The 18,669-nt window shown below is 42.6% G+C and overlaps 1 protein-coding gene across 1 annotated transcript; it reads right to left on the minus strand.

The window, feature by feature from the left end:
* Positions 1-491: 491 nt before the first annotated feature.
* CPLX4 (complexin 4) lies at positions 492-16,744 on the minus strand. Its single transcript, XM_066601839.1, has 3 exons — positions 16,578-16,744; positions 5,745-5,832; positions 492-719 (listed from the first exon to the last, which is right to left on the minus strand). Exons 1-3 carry the CDS (start codon positions 16,742-16,744, stop codon positions 492-494), a joined length of 483 nt encoding a protein of 160 aa, XP_066457936.1.
* Positions 16,745-18,669: the final 1,925 nt, after the last annotated feature.

An 18,669-nucleotide genomic window follows, 5' to 3' on the forward strand; every position in this document is an offset into this window, starting at 1 on the left:
AAAGAGTCCCCCCCCCCCTTCCCCTGGAGGTTTCAGCATGTCCGGTGAGTATAGAGATTCAGTGCTCTATTTCTGCTGTAGGAGAACGTTGACGGTCTTCTGGTGAGGAGTCTCCTTAGAACGTCTCTAGAGATTAGCTTAAGGCCCTTTAAATAAAACAGAGTTCAGTTGACATTAAAGGAGTTGTCCAGATTAGAAAAAAAGCATGGCTACTTTCTTCCAGAAACAGTGCGACACCTGTCCATGGGTTATGTCCGGTATGGTAGTTTCCAGTTAAGGCGCAATACCACATACATCCTGTGGACAGATACGGCGCTATTTTTTGAAAAAAAGCAGCCATTTTTCCTAATACTGAACAACCCCTCTAAGACACCTTCAATATCATCATATAACTTGCAGCACGACAATTCCCACATAGTCCTGATAGGAGAATTGTCGGCAGCAGATTCTCCATCCAATGGTGGCTCCTTCCTATACAGTTCTTCTCACCGCTACATCACACAGCACTTCTCTTCAGCTGCTTGCTTCATTTCTGTGAATGTTGCTGTTGCCTTTTCCTTAATTGCATCCATGTCCATATTCGGAATATTTTGGATCTGACCAAAGATCGTGCCTTTCTCCTCTTCCTCATCCTGATCCTCGACTACCATTTTCTGGAGGTCCTCGGGTAGTTCTATATCATCTGCAGCCATCTGTATTTGATTGTCGTCCTTTTCACTCTAGGAAAATAGAAGAATAGCCATATGAGGAGGAATTCTGAAACTGATCAGAAGCGATTGATTTGATCTGTAGGGGAATATGAAGTGTTCAACCTCCCTGCAGCGCCACCACAGGGGGAATAAAGCATTACACAAGGCTAATTGAAATCAGTGTTCAGTCCGTAGACTGCTTGGAGTGCTCCCAGATTATGGCCATAATTGTCACAGTTCTACTCAACTAAACATAGATCACCATAAATTCCTAAAGCAACTTCAGTCCACTTCAGTAGACCCCATGAGGTCTGGAAATTGGGGCCATAATATGGACAATAAAATCAGGCTGCAATATGGCTGTCTAAAACTAGCCTCACCCTTAAACCAGGGCCTATCTGCTGCCTTGACTCTGGTACCTATGCACAATAGATAACTGCCAGCCAATGTTAGCTGGTCAAAAACAAGTGAGAAATGGAATTCAAAATGGCTGCCTTTTCTATTTGTCTGTGACCGTACCTCTATTCTGTTCCCATCTGGGTTTCCTCTCAAGATATCGCCTGATAAATTGTTTGCATGCCATATGCTAATTACCAGCAGACTGTCCGATGGGCGGTCTACCTCTGGCATTGGTCAGGGCTTCCTACTTGTCTCTTGAACTAAAAACCGCCCCCTTCCTTGCTGTGTGACCCCTCCACCTCTGCCCACTGAAGATGTTAAGCGCTTCACTTTCAATGCACGGGTGCCGCACTGACGGCATATGTGATGTCAGTCCAACCCGAGGAGTCATAGTGCATGCATAGATCTGCTTAGTGCAGCGCAAACGCATTGAAAATGAACGTATGAGGTCTTCATGGGCGGAGCTAAAGGCGTCACGCAGCAAGAAAGGGGGGGGTTAAGTTCAAGATGGGGGGAGAGAGCCTAGACCGCTAGCAGAGGTGGACCACCCATCGGACGGTTTGCTGCTATTTAGCATATGGCAATTTATCGGGCGATATCTTAAGAGGGGAGCAAGACTGGAACAAAATAGAAGTACGTCTGGATTCATCATATTGACACACATGTACGAGTATACTGCTTTACTAGTCAACAATTAAGGTCACCTACCTTCTTTAATTGGACATAGATCTTTTTTTTGGTAGTTCCTGGTTATAAAATCACACGATCGGCTGACTTAGTACGGACATCTTACAGACACAAGTCATAGAACAATAAAGGAAGATCTTAGTTACTGGGGAAAACTTCTCAGAACTGGTGAAAGGAAAAGCAGAGCAGTTGCCCATAGCAACCAAGATTGACACTTTCCAAAGGGCCTTAATATTCTTTAAATAACTGTCAAGTGAGCTCTTGTTTGGCTGACTGCTATTCCAAAGTTGCCAAGATTGTCGGGGGCAAGACTTGTGCAAATGTATACCAATGTGGGTGATTTGTGGGCATTGTTGGGTGTATTGGGGCGGTTCCAAGGCATGGCATACATGTCCTGAATTATGTTGGAAACTATGCTATTCCTCCCAACACCCCATTTACATACACACTTACCTTGGCTAAACATGCATATTTTTCCAATGACGAGAAGGGCATACGCTGCTGCCAGACTCATCCAGACTATTTTGGCAGTTCTTTCTCTCGCAAGAATTATTTATCCAGTATACTGCAATTCAACATGCTTGATCCTTCCTTGCTGTGCTATCAGGTCAAACGGTCAGGACGCCTCCATACATGTTAGTAGACTGATTCTGCTCAATTCAGCTAGTTTGGTGGCTTTTACTTAATGTGTATGGCTACCCTAAGATAGACGAGGGCTGCAATGTGATGGGTTGCTTTGCATACATAGGTGCTAATATTTACAAATCTTAGAATCATAGAATGGTAGAGTTGGAAGGGACCTCCAGGGTCATCTGGTCCAACACCCTGCTCAGTGCAGGATCACTAAATCATCCCAGACAGATATTTGTCCAGCCTTTGTTTTAAACACTTCCATTGAAGGAGAACTCACCACCTCCCATGGTAACCTGTTCCACTCATTGATCCCTCTCACTGTCTAATATCTAATCTGTGTCTCCTCCCTTTCAGTTTCATCCCATTGCTTCTAGTCTTTCCTTGTACAGATGAGAATAGGGCTGATCCCTCTGCACTGTGACAGCCCTTCAGATAGAAGACCGCTATTAAGTCTCCTTTCAGCCTTCTTTTTTGCAAGCTAAGCATTCCCAGTTCCTTTAACCGTTCCTCATAGGACATGATTTGCAGACTGCTCACCACTGGCGTAACTATAGGGGATGCGGTTGCACCTGGGCCAAGGAGCCTTAGGGGCCGATAAGGCCTCTCTTCATGTTCAGTCTATGATCTATTAGTATACCCAAGTCTTTTTCACATGTGCTGCTGCTTAGCGCTATTTCTCCCATTCTGTATGTGCTTTTTTCATTTTTCTTGCTCAGATATAGGACTTTGCAGTGCTCCTTGTTAAATACCATTAGTTTTAGTCGTCGCCCAGTGTTTAGGCTTTTCTAGATCTTTTTGAATACTCTCTCTCTCTTCCCTAGTGTAAGCTATCCCTCCTAACTTTGTGTCGTCTGCAAATTTGATCAGTTTCCCATCAATTCCCTTCTCCAGATCATTTATAAAAAGGTTGAACAACACTGGGCCTAGGACAGAGCCTCGAGGTACCCCACTTGATACATTCTTCTACTTGGATGTGCAGCCATTTATGACCACTCTGAGTACAATCACTCAGCCAGTTGTAAATCCACCTAACAGTTGCCTTGTCAATCCCATATTTGGTCATTTTTTCACTAAGTATGGTATGAGATACTTTGTCAAATTCTTTGCTAAAGTCAAGATGTACTATATCTACCGCATTTCCCTGATCAACCCATTCGGTGATTCTGTCATTGAAGGAAATTAGATTCGTCTGGCATGACTTGCTTCTTGCAAACCCATGCTGGCTCTGGTTAATTACTCCATGTTCATTCAAGTACTTGCACACATGCTGTTTAATAATTTGCTCAAAGATCTTTCCCGGTATAGAAGTCAGGCTCACAGGCCTGTAGTTTCCTGGATCCACCTTCTTTCCTTTTTTGAAGATAGGGACAACATTTGCCCTTTTCCAATCTTCTGCAACTTCTCCTGTTCTCCAGGAATTTTCAAAGATTATGGCAAGTATCTTTTTAGGGCACATAGGGTATGTGGAAAATCTTTTTAGGGCATGTAGGGTATGCGGAAATCCACACGAACATCTGTATCAAAACCACGTCAAAATCCATACCATTGGTGTGGAAAATCTGCACTATTTCCACTACTTATGAACACATACATTAAAGCTACTTTGGCTTTGACAAGGCATAGCTTGTTGGGGTGTGCATTGGGGCGTGGTTTGACTGGGTGTGGCTTGTCAAGGGGCAAGGTTTGTTAGAAATGTGATTTTTTTTCTGAATTTTCCTCAATTATTTAACTGCCCTTTAAGCTCTTTACAGTCAGGACAGTATAGAGGGGGGAGATTGCCCAGAATGGTGATCTCAGGCATCATTTGCCATAAACGTTAGAATTTTCAAGAAGTCTGAATAACCTCTTTAGTTCAGACCAGACCCCAATTATATTCCAGACCCTAGACTCTAAAAGTAAAACCCAGACCCCAATATTTAGACTCAAGACTAGACTCAAGAATTCAGCCCCCCAGATCAGATCTCATAATTGAAGGCCCATAATTTAGACCGTAGACTAGGCCCCAATATTGAGACCCCAGACAAATAATTACCAGGCAATACCAATAAATGTAGAATTTTTTGATAATCTATATATATAAAGACAAAAGCCCTCACTGACTGACTGACTGACTGACTCACTACTAATTCTCCAACTTCCCCATGTCGTAGAAACATGAAATTTGGCACAAGCATAGATTATGTCCAAAATAGGAAAAGCTAATGGGTCCCAACTTGATTATTCAGTTCTAAGCACAAAAAAATTAGCATCCAAAATTTTATGTACGGAATCTAATTCACTTCCCGATGTCATAGAAACTTGAAATTTAGTACGAGCATTGATTATGTCATAAATAGGAAAAGCTAATGGGTCCCAACTCCATTATTCAATTCTAGCGCAAAAGAAATAGCGTCCAAATTTTAAGTACGTAATCTAATTCTCTCACTTCCGGATATAATAGAAACAAGAAATTTGGCATGAGCATTGATTATGTCATAAATAGGAAAAGCTAATGGGTCCCAACTCGATTATTTAATTCCAAGCGCAAAAGAATTAACGTCCAAATTTTACATAATCTAATACTCTCACTTTCTGATGTCATTTTATATAAAGGAAACGTCGCATGGTTACCTCCACGTGGTGTTTCCTGAGTAACGCAAAGAACAATGCTGAACATATTTTTTTCCTCGGTATCTCTAAAGTAACCACGACTTCATAAGATTTTCCGTGTGAACACCAGATAAACACCAGTACCAAATTAATTCGGGCGAAGCCGGGTATATCAGCTAGTTATGTATATGGCAACTCCTTGACTTCCCATTGTAGAAGTTTTGAGGAATCTCCATCAATGGGCCTCATTTTTCAAAACTTTCCTGCAGACAAAATGGCCTTGATGCTCATAAAAAACAAAAAAGGAAAAAATCCACCATGGTCAAACTTTGGTTCCTTACTAGAGATGAGCGAGCATACTCGCTAAGGACAATTGCTTGATCGAGCATTGTCCTTAGCGAGTATCTGCTCGCTCAGAAGAAAAGGTTTGGCTGCCGGCGCGGGTGAGAGGTGTGTTGCGGCCATGAGCAGGAGGGAGCTGGGGGGGGAGAGGGAGAGAGGGAAAGGGAGATCTCCCCTCCGTTCCTCCTCGCTCTCCCCCGCTGCTCCCCGCCCGCCGCCGGCAGCCGAGTCTTTGCTCCCAAGCGGGCAGGTACTCGCTAAGGGCAATGCTCGATCGAGCATCCTTACACCTTTTTCTTTTCCACAGGGAAACATTTCAGATTCCCTCACAGTTTTGCCAACATGTTACCATGAATCCTGTGTGACGCAGTGCCCTGTTGAGCCCTAACCAAATTAACCCCATACCTGTGGTAATCTGTATTTTTCCCTTAAATGTACCCGCACGGTGGCTCTTTCTGCTTTCTTCTGGATAAACTTGGCATCTCTTTCCATCCTGGAACACAAACAGAAGAAAAATATTACATTTGCTCAGAAAAGGACTTCACATTTATGGAAATATCCCCAACTCCTAACAGTGCAGCGAGGTCTTCCTGCATCCGGGGCACAGATATAGTTTGGCTTTATCACATGTAGATTTTGCTGCGGATTTGATGTGGAACTGGCATAGATCAAAACTTCATATTTACATAGATGTAAATTATCCATTTGCCCCCTTATCTCTGAAACTTTAAAAGTAAATATAAACAAAGAAATAAGAGGGTTGGGATGAAAAGAAAGGGGGGGGGGGGTTACAGATTGTAAAGGGAAGGGAAGGGAGGAAAACAAATTTGGGGGGAAGCAAGATCCAATTTCCAAAGATATTATTTAATTTGAGGCCAAAAGATTTTTTTTATCCTTTTATTCATATAATAAGTGACCCAAGTGATTAATGTTTTGCCCGCAAAATATTTTAAAGAATTTTTCTAAAACTGTTCATATGGCAAATGCCTAGAATATTCTTTGAGTAGAAAAAAAACCTCAATAATTAAAAAATTTACTTTCACTCAGATTTCACATTTGGTTGCTGTGGTAAAGAAAAATGCAAAAACACCCCCAAAAAATTCCTTCACAGAATGTAGATCCGCGCCACCACACAGAAATCCGAAATGACAAAATGGGGAGTTTTTTTACTCACCTGATGCAAAGCGGGATCCCCACGTTTGGGAAAATAACCCGCTTGCACCGATGATCCCCGTTCGCCTGTAGAACTATAGATGTTCTTTTAGGCAGGGTCCCCAGAAATACTCAAACAAGGAGATGCAGCAGTAGGAAAAAAACCCTAATGGGTATTGCACCAAACAATGGGGGAGAGAACAATAAAGAACAAACAAAAACTCCTTCTGCGCTCTTACTTTGGGGTCTTGCGATCCAAAAAGGGAAACTAACAGGTCTCCGCTTGATGAACACGTTAGCGAGGGTGAGACCGGCGTCCCACGCTGCAAGCTCCGGACTCCGTCTCTATGGAATGTAAGTAATTCTATATAAAGTGATTATTGTTATGTTTAGCTATGCTTGAAAAAGGCACTGACAATAGTGCCGAAACGCGTTGCAAAACCTTTTATGGCAAAAACCTTTTATGTCTTTTATGTACAAATTGTACAATTAAATATACTGTTGCTGCACATTGCGGAGACCTGTTAGTTTCCCTTTTTGGATCGCAAGACCCCAAAGTAAGAGCGCAGAAGGAGTTTTTGTTTGTTCAAAAAAATTCCTTGTGAGCTTCAACTTTTATTTACATTGGGTTTTACATATAAGAAGTCCTCTAAATAACAGCACCTTCTGGATAGAGGCCAAATCCTCTCTCTCAGTGTTCCCCAGCTACTCCGGTCTGAGTGAGTTCAATACCCGTACCCGCCCGACTCATGTTTAACTTTCTACTCAAGTTTTATTTGTACAAACTATATGCACACAGTTTATGCCAAGTGTGTCAATGTTTAACCAGACACGGGTGAACGGCTCCAGCCTGCAGTAGTATAGTAGTGATGTTCATAGGAATACAATTAAGCATGTTGAAATCTATCTAAGGGCCCTTTTGCACGGGACGATTGTCGGGCGCAGATGCCCAACAGTCATTCCAGGGTTAATTGCTTCTCTGCTTTTACAAAGGAGCGCTCATCACTTAGTGAATGGAGGTGGTGCAGGTTGTAGATCATTGCAGCGTGCCTGGCTCCATTCACAGTAAACAGGCAGTTAAATATAGATGAATGACTGCCTGTTTACAGAAGCCGATCGACATTGACTTTTTATGCATGCAGAAACTGTATGATGAACGATATGTGAAGAATTCTCATTTATCGTCTAGCTGCTGCAAACATTTACACTGAACGATAATTGTTCAGAATCTGAAGAATTATCAGCCTGTGTAAAATGACGCATGCACACGGGCGTATGCATTTTCAGGTCTGTAAATACACAGTGTATTCATAGGATGAAATACACTGTGGCCTTGCATTTTTCTGCCTATCGGTAGTCTTTTAGGTGGCGTAAGTACGCATCATGGGCGGTGACTACCAGAATGGTATTTAACAAGGAGAAATGCAAACTCCTACATCTGGGCAAGAAAAATTAAAAAAGCATATATAGAATGGGAGGAATTGGGCTAAGCAGCAGCACATGTGGAAAAGACTTGGGTATACTAATAGATCATAGACTGAACATGAGTCAACAATGTGATGCAGCAGCCAAAAGGGCAAACACAATTCTGGGATGTATTAAGAGAAGCATAGAGTCTAGATCCTGTGAGGTAATTATCCCCCTCTACTCTTCCTTAGTCAGACCTCATCTGGAATACAGTGTCCAGTTCTGGGCACCCCACTTTAAAAAAGACCTAGACAAACTGGAGCAAGTTCAGAGAAGAGTTACCAAGATGGTGAGCGGTCTGCAAATCATGTCCTATGAGGAACGGTAAAAGGATCTGGGAATGTTTAGCTTGCAAAAAAAGGCTGAGAGGAGACTTAATAGCTGTCTACAAATATCTGAAGGGCTGTCACAGTGCAGAGGGATCAGCCCTACAAGGAAAGACTAGAAGCAATGGGATGAAACTGAAGGGAGGAGACAGATTACATATTAGCAGACACTTTCTGACAGTGAGGGTGATGAATGAGTGGAACAGGTTACCACGGGAGGTGGTGAGTTCTCCTTCAATGGAAGTGTTCAAACAAAGGCTGAACAAACATCTGTCTGGGATGATTTAGTAAATCCTGCACTGAGCAGGGGGTTGGACCAGATGACCCTGGAGGTCCCTTCCAACTCTATCATTCTAGGATTCTAAGATTTTCAAATTGATTTTTGTGCATAAATACACAGCCAATACACCGGTATCCTGCATATTTTGCATGCATTTACGCATACTGATTCTTTTCAATGAGCTTCTACGGAGTGTAATATGCACTGAGATAGGACATGCCGTGTATCTTTTCACGCGATCACACATTGTGTGAAAAAATATGCTCAAGTAAGCAAACCCATTGAAATCAACGGATTTATTTCACTATCTAATACGTGCGCAAAAATCGCACGCAAAATGCATAGTGTATTTACACTTGTGTGAATGAGCCTTACTCTCTAATATTTACCTATTTGTCCTACTCTCTAATCTTCTGCGATCAGCTGTGATGTTGGCTATGGAAAAAATGTATTATTACGTGGCACCAGGAACATAACTTTAGTTGACGCAGTTGTGCCTTGGAGACTGAAGGGGCCTGAGAGGAGGAACCCAATACTACTGGCAATGTATGATAAACAGGGGTACCCTATTATATTTTTGCATTGGTCTCCAGGTGATTCAAGTTACATCTCTACATGGTGCCCATTAGAATTAATGGGGTGGCCATGTATGGTCGCCTTGAGTGGGAAATGATCTCTCTCTCTCTTCCCCACACCCCCGCTACCCAACAAGCCTGCTCGGACAAGAATGCAGTTACTCGAGAAGAGCGAGGCTCGCTCGAGTAACTGCCTTATCCGAGCGTGCTCGCTCATCTCTAATAATAAAGAGTGCTGAGGGCCTGACTGTGGTGAGAAGAAGAAGGGGAGAAAAGAAAAAAAGGAAGTAGAAGGCTGTGACTCCAAAGTACAGGGGGCCCTATTACAGAGAAGCTAAAGACCTGCTATTTTGGGAGGGAGGAGTGTAGTCTAACTATGGGGTTCAGACTCTCAAGAATTTAGCATGTTTATCAGCTGTAATGGAAGTTCTCATTAATCAAGTGTCTTTTTCACCTTTGAAAAGCCTAAGGCCTCATGCACACGCTATTTTGCCACGATAAAACACTGTCCGAAAATCGTGACCATCTGAAGCATTGGATTTCAATGCATCCATTCAGATGGGCGCATAAAATTGGGCGGCCGGAAAAGATAGCACATACAGTGCGCATTCCGGACACCTGCTTTTACGTGTGGCTCGAAAAGATTGGCCTTGTCCTATCCTTTTGCCGGAATACATAGCCTGTTTCCATAGACTCCCATGGGAGCCTATGAGAGCTGTCAGAGAAGATGGGAGAGAGTTTAACAGCGGGTCTCATTACTAAAGTCTCTCCCCCTCACTTTGCAGGCAGCTCCCATAGGCTGGGGAGAAAGGGGAGGGAAATTAGTATGGCAAGCGCTGCTAAAGTCCCTCCCCCTTACTTTACTGTCAGCTCCCATAGGCTTCCATGGGAGCTTTTATTGCCGTGATCTGCTGGTAAAGGGAGGGGAAGAGCATTAAACATTAGGGTCTCTCCTCCCAGACCACGGAATTCATGGCTGCGGCGTAAATATGCCGCAGTCCAGCCATCTGAACGGGCGAGGAAATGGGAGATTTAGCCGCAACTTTCTCTCATTCTTGCGATTTTCGACCACAATGCGGGCGGCTGAAAATCAAAACACCTGTGTGAAAAAACTCTTAGTATGCTTTCTGGCACACTTCTGCAATGATTTGTTTGGAAGCAAGAAAAAATAATGACATTTCATAGCTGAGAATTGGGAGTGATATGGGCAAGTGGCTATTCAAGAGGGCTTCTTTCTATATATTACAACCTGCCATGGAGTGTAAGTGAGTGAATAAACTGAGTGGGAACTGCTCTCTGCAGAAACTTCAGTCCTGCCTCCTAAATGGGGGTCCTGAGTATTAACTGGTCATAGGAAGGAGTAATCACAAGAAGAAGGATTAGGACAGAAGGAAACTGACCTAATGGGTAAAGCATCTAAGTGGCAATAATCATATTAATCACATGATCCAATTTCTTGAGCCAAAGTCTGAGAACCGAGATCCCTTAATGATGTGCAGATAAAACTGGCTGTGTGCACCTCTAGATGTGAAGCTTATAGGGAGTGTGAGTACCTCACATTGTACACAGTGGCAGGAAAAAGTAAGTGAACCCTTTGGAATTACCTGATTTTCTGCATTGATCACTAATAAAATATGGTCTGATTGTAAGAGGGCTGGAAAAGTTAACCTTGTGCATTTCGGAAAAATGTCATCTTTAATCAGGTCTACTTAGGAAGAATGTGTAGAATGCTAAGCGTTGATAGGAAAATGCCATATCTCCAGTGCTTCTTAGCGTAAAAGCCAGTAATGCTATTAATTACTGGGGAAAGTGCTATAATGTTGAAGCGTTTACCCAGAAAATGGTTATATATGTGTAGAGTTAGCTAGTAATGGAGAGTGAAGTACAGGGAAAGGTTATTGATACCAGCGTTAATCATCTACTGGACAATAAATAAAGGACTGGTCCATGGCAGCGGTTAAGGGATTTTCCAGGACTTAGATACTTGAAGGGAAACAAACAAGGAGAATTGGAGCTCCTAACACAGGAAGAGAAATATGATGTCATAGGCATCACGGAAACTTGGTGGAATGATACACATGATTGGAACACAAGGCTTGAAGGATACAACTTATTTATAAGAAACAGACCTAATAAAAGTGGAGCAGGTATTGCGTTGTATGTTAGGAAAACATTCATCTCCAGAGCATGGGAGTTCTGTAGAAACTGTTTGGGTAAGAATACAAGGAGAGAACAACAGAAAGGACACCATTGTAGGCATTTATGATAGGCCACCTGGACAAGCAGAAGATATTGATGAACTCTGTCTACATCAGATGGCCAAGCTCTCTAAAAAGCATGACATGGTGATTATGGGAAATTTTAACTATCCAGACATTTGTTGGGAATCTCTCTCAGGTAAAAGAAATGGATCCAACAACTTCTTATCCGCTCTTGCTGACAACTTTATCTTCCAAAAGGTCGAAGAGAAAACAAGGGGATCTGCTATCTTGGACCTAATTCTTACCAATAGCGAGGAAATGGTTGAGGAAGTAATGGTGGCTAGGAGCTTAGGAGGCAGTGATCAGGCTATCCTTGAATTTTGGATAAAAAGGGGAGGAAGACCTGAGAAAACTGAGACCTCAAGGTTCGATTTCAGAAAGGCAGATTTTAATGAACTCAGAAAGAGGTAGGAAGAATCCAATGGCCGGATGTTCTTAAGGACAGAAATGTCCAAGAAGGTTGGGAAATATTGCGAAATGAGATTCTCAAAGCACAATCGTTAACAATCCGTAAAAGGAGGAAGAATTTAAAGAATTTAAAGAAACCAGGATAGATGAACACAGAACTTGCATATGTTAAAAACAAAGAAAAATATGTTTTTTAAATGGAAAAAGGGCAGAATATCTAAAGAAGAATATAATGCCGTCTGCAGAAATTGTAGGGCAAGTGTCAGAAAAGATAAAGCTAATAATCAATTGAGGCTTGCAACAGAGGCCAAAAGCAATAAAAAAGGATTCGGGGGGTATGTCAAAAGCAAAAAATAGTCAAAGATGCTATTGGATGCTTGCAGGAGGAAAATGGTGAATTGGTCAAGATGATGTTGAGAAGGCCGAACTTTTAAATTCTTATTTTGTATCCGTTTTTTCTCAGAAAATAGATAGAACATCAACTGATCTTCCCTGTGCCATTGGGGGGGGGGGGGGGGGGGGGGAATAATGCAGCCTATCTGTAAGCAGAGAGATGGTGAGGGAACACTTAGCTAATTTAAATGAATTGAAGTCTCAAGGTCCAGATGAATTACATCCTAGGATACTAAAGAAAGCAGCAGAGGTAATTGCTGAACCACTCGCCATAATCTTTGAAAATTCCTGGAGAACAGGAGAAGTCCCAGAAGATTGGAAAAGGGCAAATGTTGTCCCTATCTTCAAAAAAGTTAAGAAGGTGGATCCAGGATACTACAGGCCTGTGAGCCTGACTTCTATACCGGGAAAGATCTTTGAACAAATTATTAAACATCATGTATGCAAGTACGTGGATTAAAATGCAGTAATTAACCAGAGCCAGCATGGGTTTGTAACAAACAAGTCATGCCAGACGAATCTAATTTCCTTCTATGATAGTATCGCTGACTGGGTTGATCAGGGAAATGCGGTGGATATACTTTTTCTTGACCTTAGTAAAGCATTTGACAAAGTATCTCATACTATACTTATTGAAAAAATGACCAAATATGGGATTGACAAGGCAACTGTTAGGTGGATTCACAACTGGCTGAGTGATCGTACTCAGAGTGGTCATAAATGGCTGCACATCCAAGTGGAAGAATGTATCAAGTGGGGTACCACAAGGTTCTGTCCTAGGCCCAGTGTTGTTCAACCTTTTAATAAATGATCTGGAGGTGGGAATTGATGGGAAACTGATCAAATTTGCCGACAACACAAAGCTAGGAGGGATAGCTAACACTAGGGAAGAGAGAGAAAGTATTCAAAAAGATCTAGAAAAGCTTGAACAGTGGGCGGTGACTAACAGAATGGTATTTAGCAAGGAGAAATGCAAAGTCCTGCATCTGGTTAAGAAAAATTTTAAAAAAAGCACATACAGAATTGGAGGAATTGAGCTAAGCAGCAGCACATGTAAATAAGACTTGGGCATACTAATAGATCATAGACTGAACATGAGTCAACAATGTGATGCAGCAGCCAAAAAGGCAAACACAATTTTGGGATGTATTAATAGAAGCATAGAGTCTAGATCATGTGAGGTCATTATCCCCCTCTACTCTTCCTTAGTCAGACCTCATCTGGAATACAGTGTCCAGTTCTGGGCACCCCACTTTAAAAAAGACATAGACAAACTGGAGCAAGTTTAGAGAAGAGTTACCAAGATGGTAAGCGGTCTGCAAATCATGTCCTATGAGGAACAGTTAAAAGATCTGGGAATGTTTAGCTTGCAAAAAAGAAGGCTGAGAGGAGACTTAATAGTGGTCTACAAATATCTGAAGGGCTGTCACAGTGCAGAGGGATCAGCCCTATTCTCATCTGTACAAGGAAAGACCAGAAGCAATGGGATGAAACTGAAAGGCAGGAGACACAAATTAGATATTAGAAAAACGTTTCTGACAGTGAGGGTGATCAGTGAGTGGAACAGGTTACCACAGGAGGTGGTGAGTTCTTCAATGGAAGTGTTCAAACAAATGCTGGACAAATATCTGTCTGGGATGATTTAGTAAATCCTGCATTGAGCAGGGGGTTGGACCCAATGACCCTGGAGGTCCCTTCAAACTCTACCATTCTATGATTCTATGATTTGCCATTCCTATGGTTGGTGAGCTTGTTAAAGGATTTTTTTGGGAACCATTCATGTGAGCTGCATGTAATACCACATTTCTCCTGTAGTAGTCACTGCAGGGGAAGTACTTGAACATCAATGGCTTTCCCCAGCAAAATAATCTGATTACTGGGGGTGCTGAGAGCAGGACCCTGGGGCAATAAGCCGTTTGTCTCAGGCCCCGCATTCAGGGAGGTGTTGTGCATTTTGTGGCACAACCCCTTTAACTTAACAGACACCTAAATTAGTTTAATTCTACTTTTATATGTATTTTATATAATAAAATTGTAAAAACTTTAATAGACTGGCCTATAGAGTGTTTCTTTATAAGCTGTCCTGTTCCATTCCAGAGTTTACTTAGGATTGGAAATACATGTCTGCTTTCTTTCCAAAATAGTGCCACACCTGTCCACAGGTTATGTCTAGTATTGCAGCTCTGCCACATTCATTTCGACGGATCTGAGCTACAATATCAGAATCAACCTATGGATGGGTGTAACACTCCTTTTATTTATAACGGGTCCATTAACGTGGCCATTTCTTTGGGTTGTGTGCTGTCCTTGTATTCCACGGACAGCCTACATCGCCATAATAACTTACACTATCCTATCAGAAATAATTGTACCCCTGATCAAGAATCAAAAGTAGTATTTGTTTCCATATGTTAATACTTAGTGGGGCTCCTTCGGCCATAGTGACACTGGATACTCTCTGTGGCATACTTTCTACTAACGCCTGATACACTTCAGCTGGTATTTCCCTCCATTCATCCAGCAAACGTCTGGCAAGTTCTCTCAAAGAAGATGGACGCTGTTCTTATTTCCTGACCCGACGTTACAGTTCATTCCAGAGATTTCAGTGGGGTTCAGGTTGGGATTCCAGTCTAATCGTGGAACATCCATATCCTCAAACCAACGTAATACAGCGTTGATGTGTGATGGGGCGCGTTGTCTTGTTGGAAGTATGGCTGACCATTTCCCAGAGTATTGTCACATTGTCAGCAGCACATTATTGACTGCAATGTCAGGGTACACCTCTATATTCATCGTTCTTGTCACTACAACCAACGGAGTGAAATCATGCCATGTAATACATCCCCAGACCATAACAGAACGTGCATCATATTTACCTGTTGGCACAACACACTCAGGTAAGCCGTGTTCCCCAGGTTCCTCCATTACTCCTTCCATTGCATCATTGAAGACAGGCCCAATGAATATTCTTTGAGAGAACTTGCCAGACGTTTGCAGGATGAATGGAGGGAAATACTAGCTGAAGTGTATCAGATGTTAGTAGAAGGTATGCCACGGAGAGTGTCCAATGTCATTAGGGCCAAAGGAGCCGCACTAAGTATTACCATATGGAAATAAATACTACTTTTGATTCTTGCTCAACTGTCCAAATACTTTTGGTAGGATAGTGTACTGATGACTTATCCTCAGGATAGATCATCAATATCAGTTAGGTGAGGGTCTGCCGCTCAAGTTCCCCGCTGATCATCTGATTGAAGAGGCTGTGGTGCTCAGTTGAGTACCATAGCCCCTTTTAGGCATGAGACCTCAAGTTCATCAAACACATGGCCTAAGAACAAATCAGTCCCATTCAAGTGAGTGCTGTGGTCACTTCAAAGAGCTGATCAGCTGGGTCGTAAGCAGCAGACCCCTACTTTTCTGATATTGGTGACTTAGCCAGAGGGTCCCATAGTGCCCACTGCAATGTAGTTTTTGTTAATAGTTGCAGAGAACAGGCAAAAATGTATTGTCTATCCCAGCGTATAAGCATTTTTGAAGATTACCACTTTCTTGTATAGGGAATGATTTGAAACATAACATCATATTGGGAAAATTGACCATAATTACATAAGAGAAGACCAGGAGCCTATAGACTGTGGGTGAGGAAATGACCACTAGGGGTAAAAATACGTTTTTGCTAAAAGGGGACAACATAGCAAAATTAAAATGTACCCCTCCTAATGCCCTTCACCACCCTGAAATGACCTCACACCACCTCCTTTCTGACGCACCTCCTCCTTTTCATAATGCCACTACTGCCTGCCCCCTCCAGCATCTGGGCCCTATAACAGTGGCCCTTCCTACATCTTACCAACTGCAGCGCACTAATAGAAGTGGGTATACTGTATATAACTACTAACTAATAAGAAATAGCAGAGGTTAATGCATTTTAGTGTACTTTAACCAGTATAAATGACTTAATGCTACCTTATATGGATGTAGCAGAGCTGAATTTGTCCTAAAACTTTTTAATGCATTGTTAAAAAAAACTTTTTATTAAGATCGCATAATAGATTTACCCGCGGTCCGAAATAAAACCACATCATCATGACAACACATATATGCTGCGTGACAAGCTCAGCTCTGTATTGGTAGCTCTGTGAAAGAACGATGACCTATAACGATGCGAATCACAACTCCGAATCGACCAGCAAAATTTTAAAAAATGCAACTGTATATTATCGTTGACAACCCCCAAATACGAGTAAACACGCACCTAATTATTCAGATGCAGCAGAGCCGACTTTGTTAATGGACGCTGTTATTTACAATAATGCATGTGATATCACACAATGACAAACTCAGCTCTGCTACATTTGTATATAGCGTATACTCACTTCTCCTCCACTAGTTGCCTCTGATACTCCTCATACTCCTCACGGGTCATTCCTGCCGCAGCAGCCGGGTCCGACGTTTCTCCACTTTCTTTCTTTTCCTCGCCCGAGTCTCCAAATCCAAAACTCTTCAGCTGGTTGCCCACCATGCTCTTGATTAGGAATGCCATGTCGCTGCCTATCCCACCATACAGTAGGAATACAGTGTATAAAGTCAGGCAGGGGAGCTGTGTGCAGCCGTACCAGCTGGTCAAGGGCACACTGCTACCAGGAACTATATGCCAAAAATGGTTTGCCAGCCATAATCTGGATTAGCGGGTCAACCGCTCCGGACCGAGACAGATGGTTCAGATTACTAGAAAAATCATTAGACGCAGCTGCCTACTTTCCATATTAATACCTTAAGCTAATTTCCATTCACGGTATATGATATAAAAGAAGGGTACTAGGAAGGTGGAAGATTAGAGAATAATGAAATGTAGAAAAAAAAATATTTTGGGAGTTTTTTAAACTTTCATCTAAAATTCAAAAAATTCTCACTGTTAACAATTCTTGTCAGCTGTTCCTGATGCTCCCATAGAAGTGTACCGGGCCCTGCTTTAACCCTTTCCAATCCAATTTGTATCCTGGTTTTCCTAGGGGGCTTACTCTTTTTCTACCATTATACAACGACGCTATCTGCTGGCTAAAGCCAGTTCTGCATGAGGTGACACGTTGGATAGGCTCCTACAGCAGAGAGGCTGGCAATATACAGTAAGAGAACCCCGACGGACGTCTTCCAACATCGGAGCTGTACAGCCTTAAATCATAATGTCTTCAGAGGTCAGACAGTGGATTGGAAAGGGTTAAGCCATCGGCCTTGTGATAGGGAGGGATTCTCCCTTAGGCCGGCTTCACACAAGCGCATATATATATACACATACATACATACGTTTATGTAGAAAGAACGTTGCTTTTTTGCGTGCGCATTAGTGTATTTTTTGCGCGCACAAGCCATACGCAATTGCGCGCCTAAAAATTATACGCTAATACTCCCAGCCATTGAAATGGCTGATTAGTCTAATGAGTTCAAGATGTGTTCTTTTTCCGGCGCAATTACGCAGATTTTTGCGCATCTTCTACCGTATTTTGTACACATTTGCGCATGACTCTTGACATCTATCGGGGACTTTTGGTGTGCGAATGCGCAGGAAAATAGAGGATGCTGTGTTTTTTTTATGCAACTGAAATGCTCTAGGTAAATACATGTATGTGACGGAACCCACTGAAATCAATGGGTTCTATTCACTGCGTATTGACACATTCACACGGGCGTATTTTCTGTCCATATTGAGGGCTCATTCACTTGGGCATCAAAATTGCGCAAAAGATAGCTGCGCAATAAAAAAAATGGCAAAAGTCCCGTGAATGGATGACTTTTCCGTGCTGAAGTCCCAAGGAAAAAATGCACTGCTGTTCGAGAATTCCGGAATATGAGAGAGATCCCAGCAGCCCCGAAGTCCCTCTGAATGGCAAGTTTTCATTTTTTTAATATCCCGCAGTAAGCTCCTGCAAGTGCCCGGCGGTGATGAAGGGAATCTCTGCCAGGGACTCCCTTCATCTCACTGAGGGTTCCTTTCATCATGGGAATGAGGGGACTCCCCTCATCCCCACAATGAAGGGAAGCCCTAGGGAGATGAAGGGGGTCCCCGGGACTTCCCTTTCTCTCTCTCTCTCTCTCCAGTGAAGGGAAGCCCCGCCGCGGAGCTTCCCTTTATCCACGCAGGGACACAGAGCTTCAGGGTTTAGTGACGTGGCAGAATTCGCTCCCCCTCCCTTTTTTTCCAGCTCCCATAGGAGTCTATGGACACTCCTGCGTTTTGTTCCCCAAAGATAGGGCAAGACCTATATTTTTGTTCGGCTGGGAATTTTATTCGCTGATGTCCTATCTTTTTAGGTGTGATTTTTTTTTTTGCGCGCGGCTACAATTCCCTCGTCTGATTGTTTTGGTGCATGTAAGTTAGCTGTGCGAATTCTCTCATCTGATTAAGCCCTCAGTCTGTATTTTTCGCGAAGTGAATACAGACCTATTGAATCAAATGGGGTTATTCAGACG

This window comes from Eleutherodactylus coqui, chromosome 5 (genome assembly GCF_035609145.1).
Source record: "Eleutherodactylus coqui strain aEleCoq1 chromosome 5, aEleCoq1.hap1, whole genome shotgun sequence".
Taxonomy (NCBI): Eukaryota; Metazoa; Chordata; class Amphibia; order Anura; family Eleutherodactylidae; genus Eleutherodactylus; species Eleutherodactylus coqui.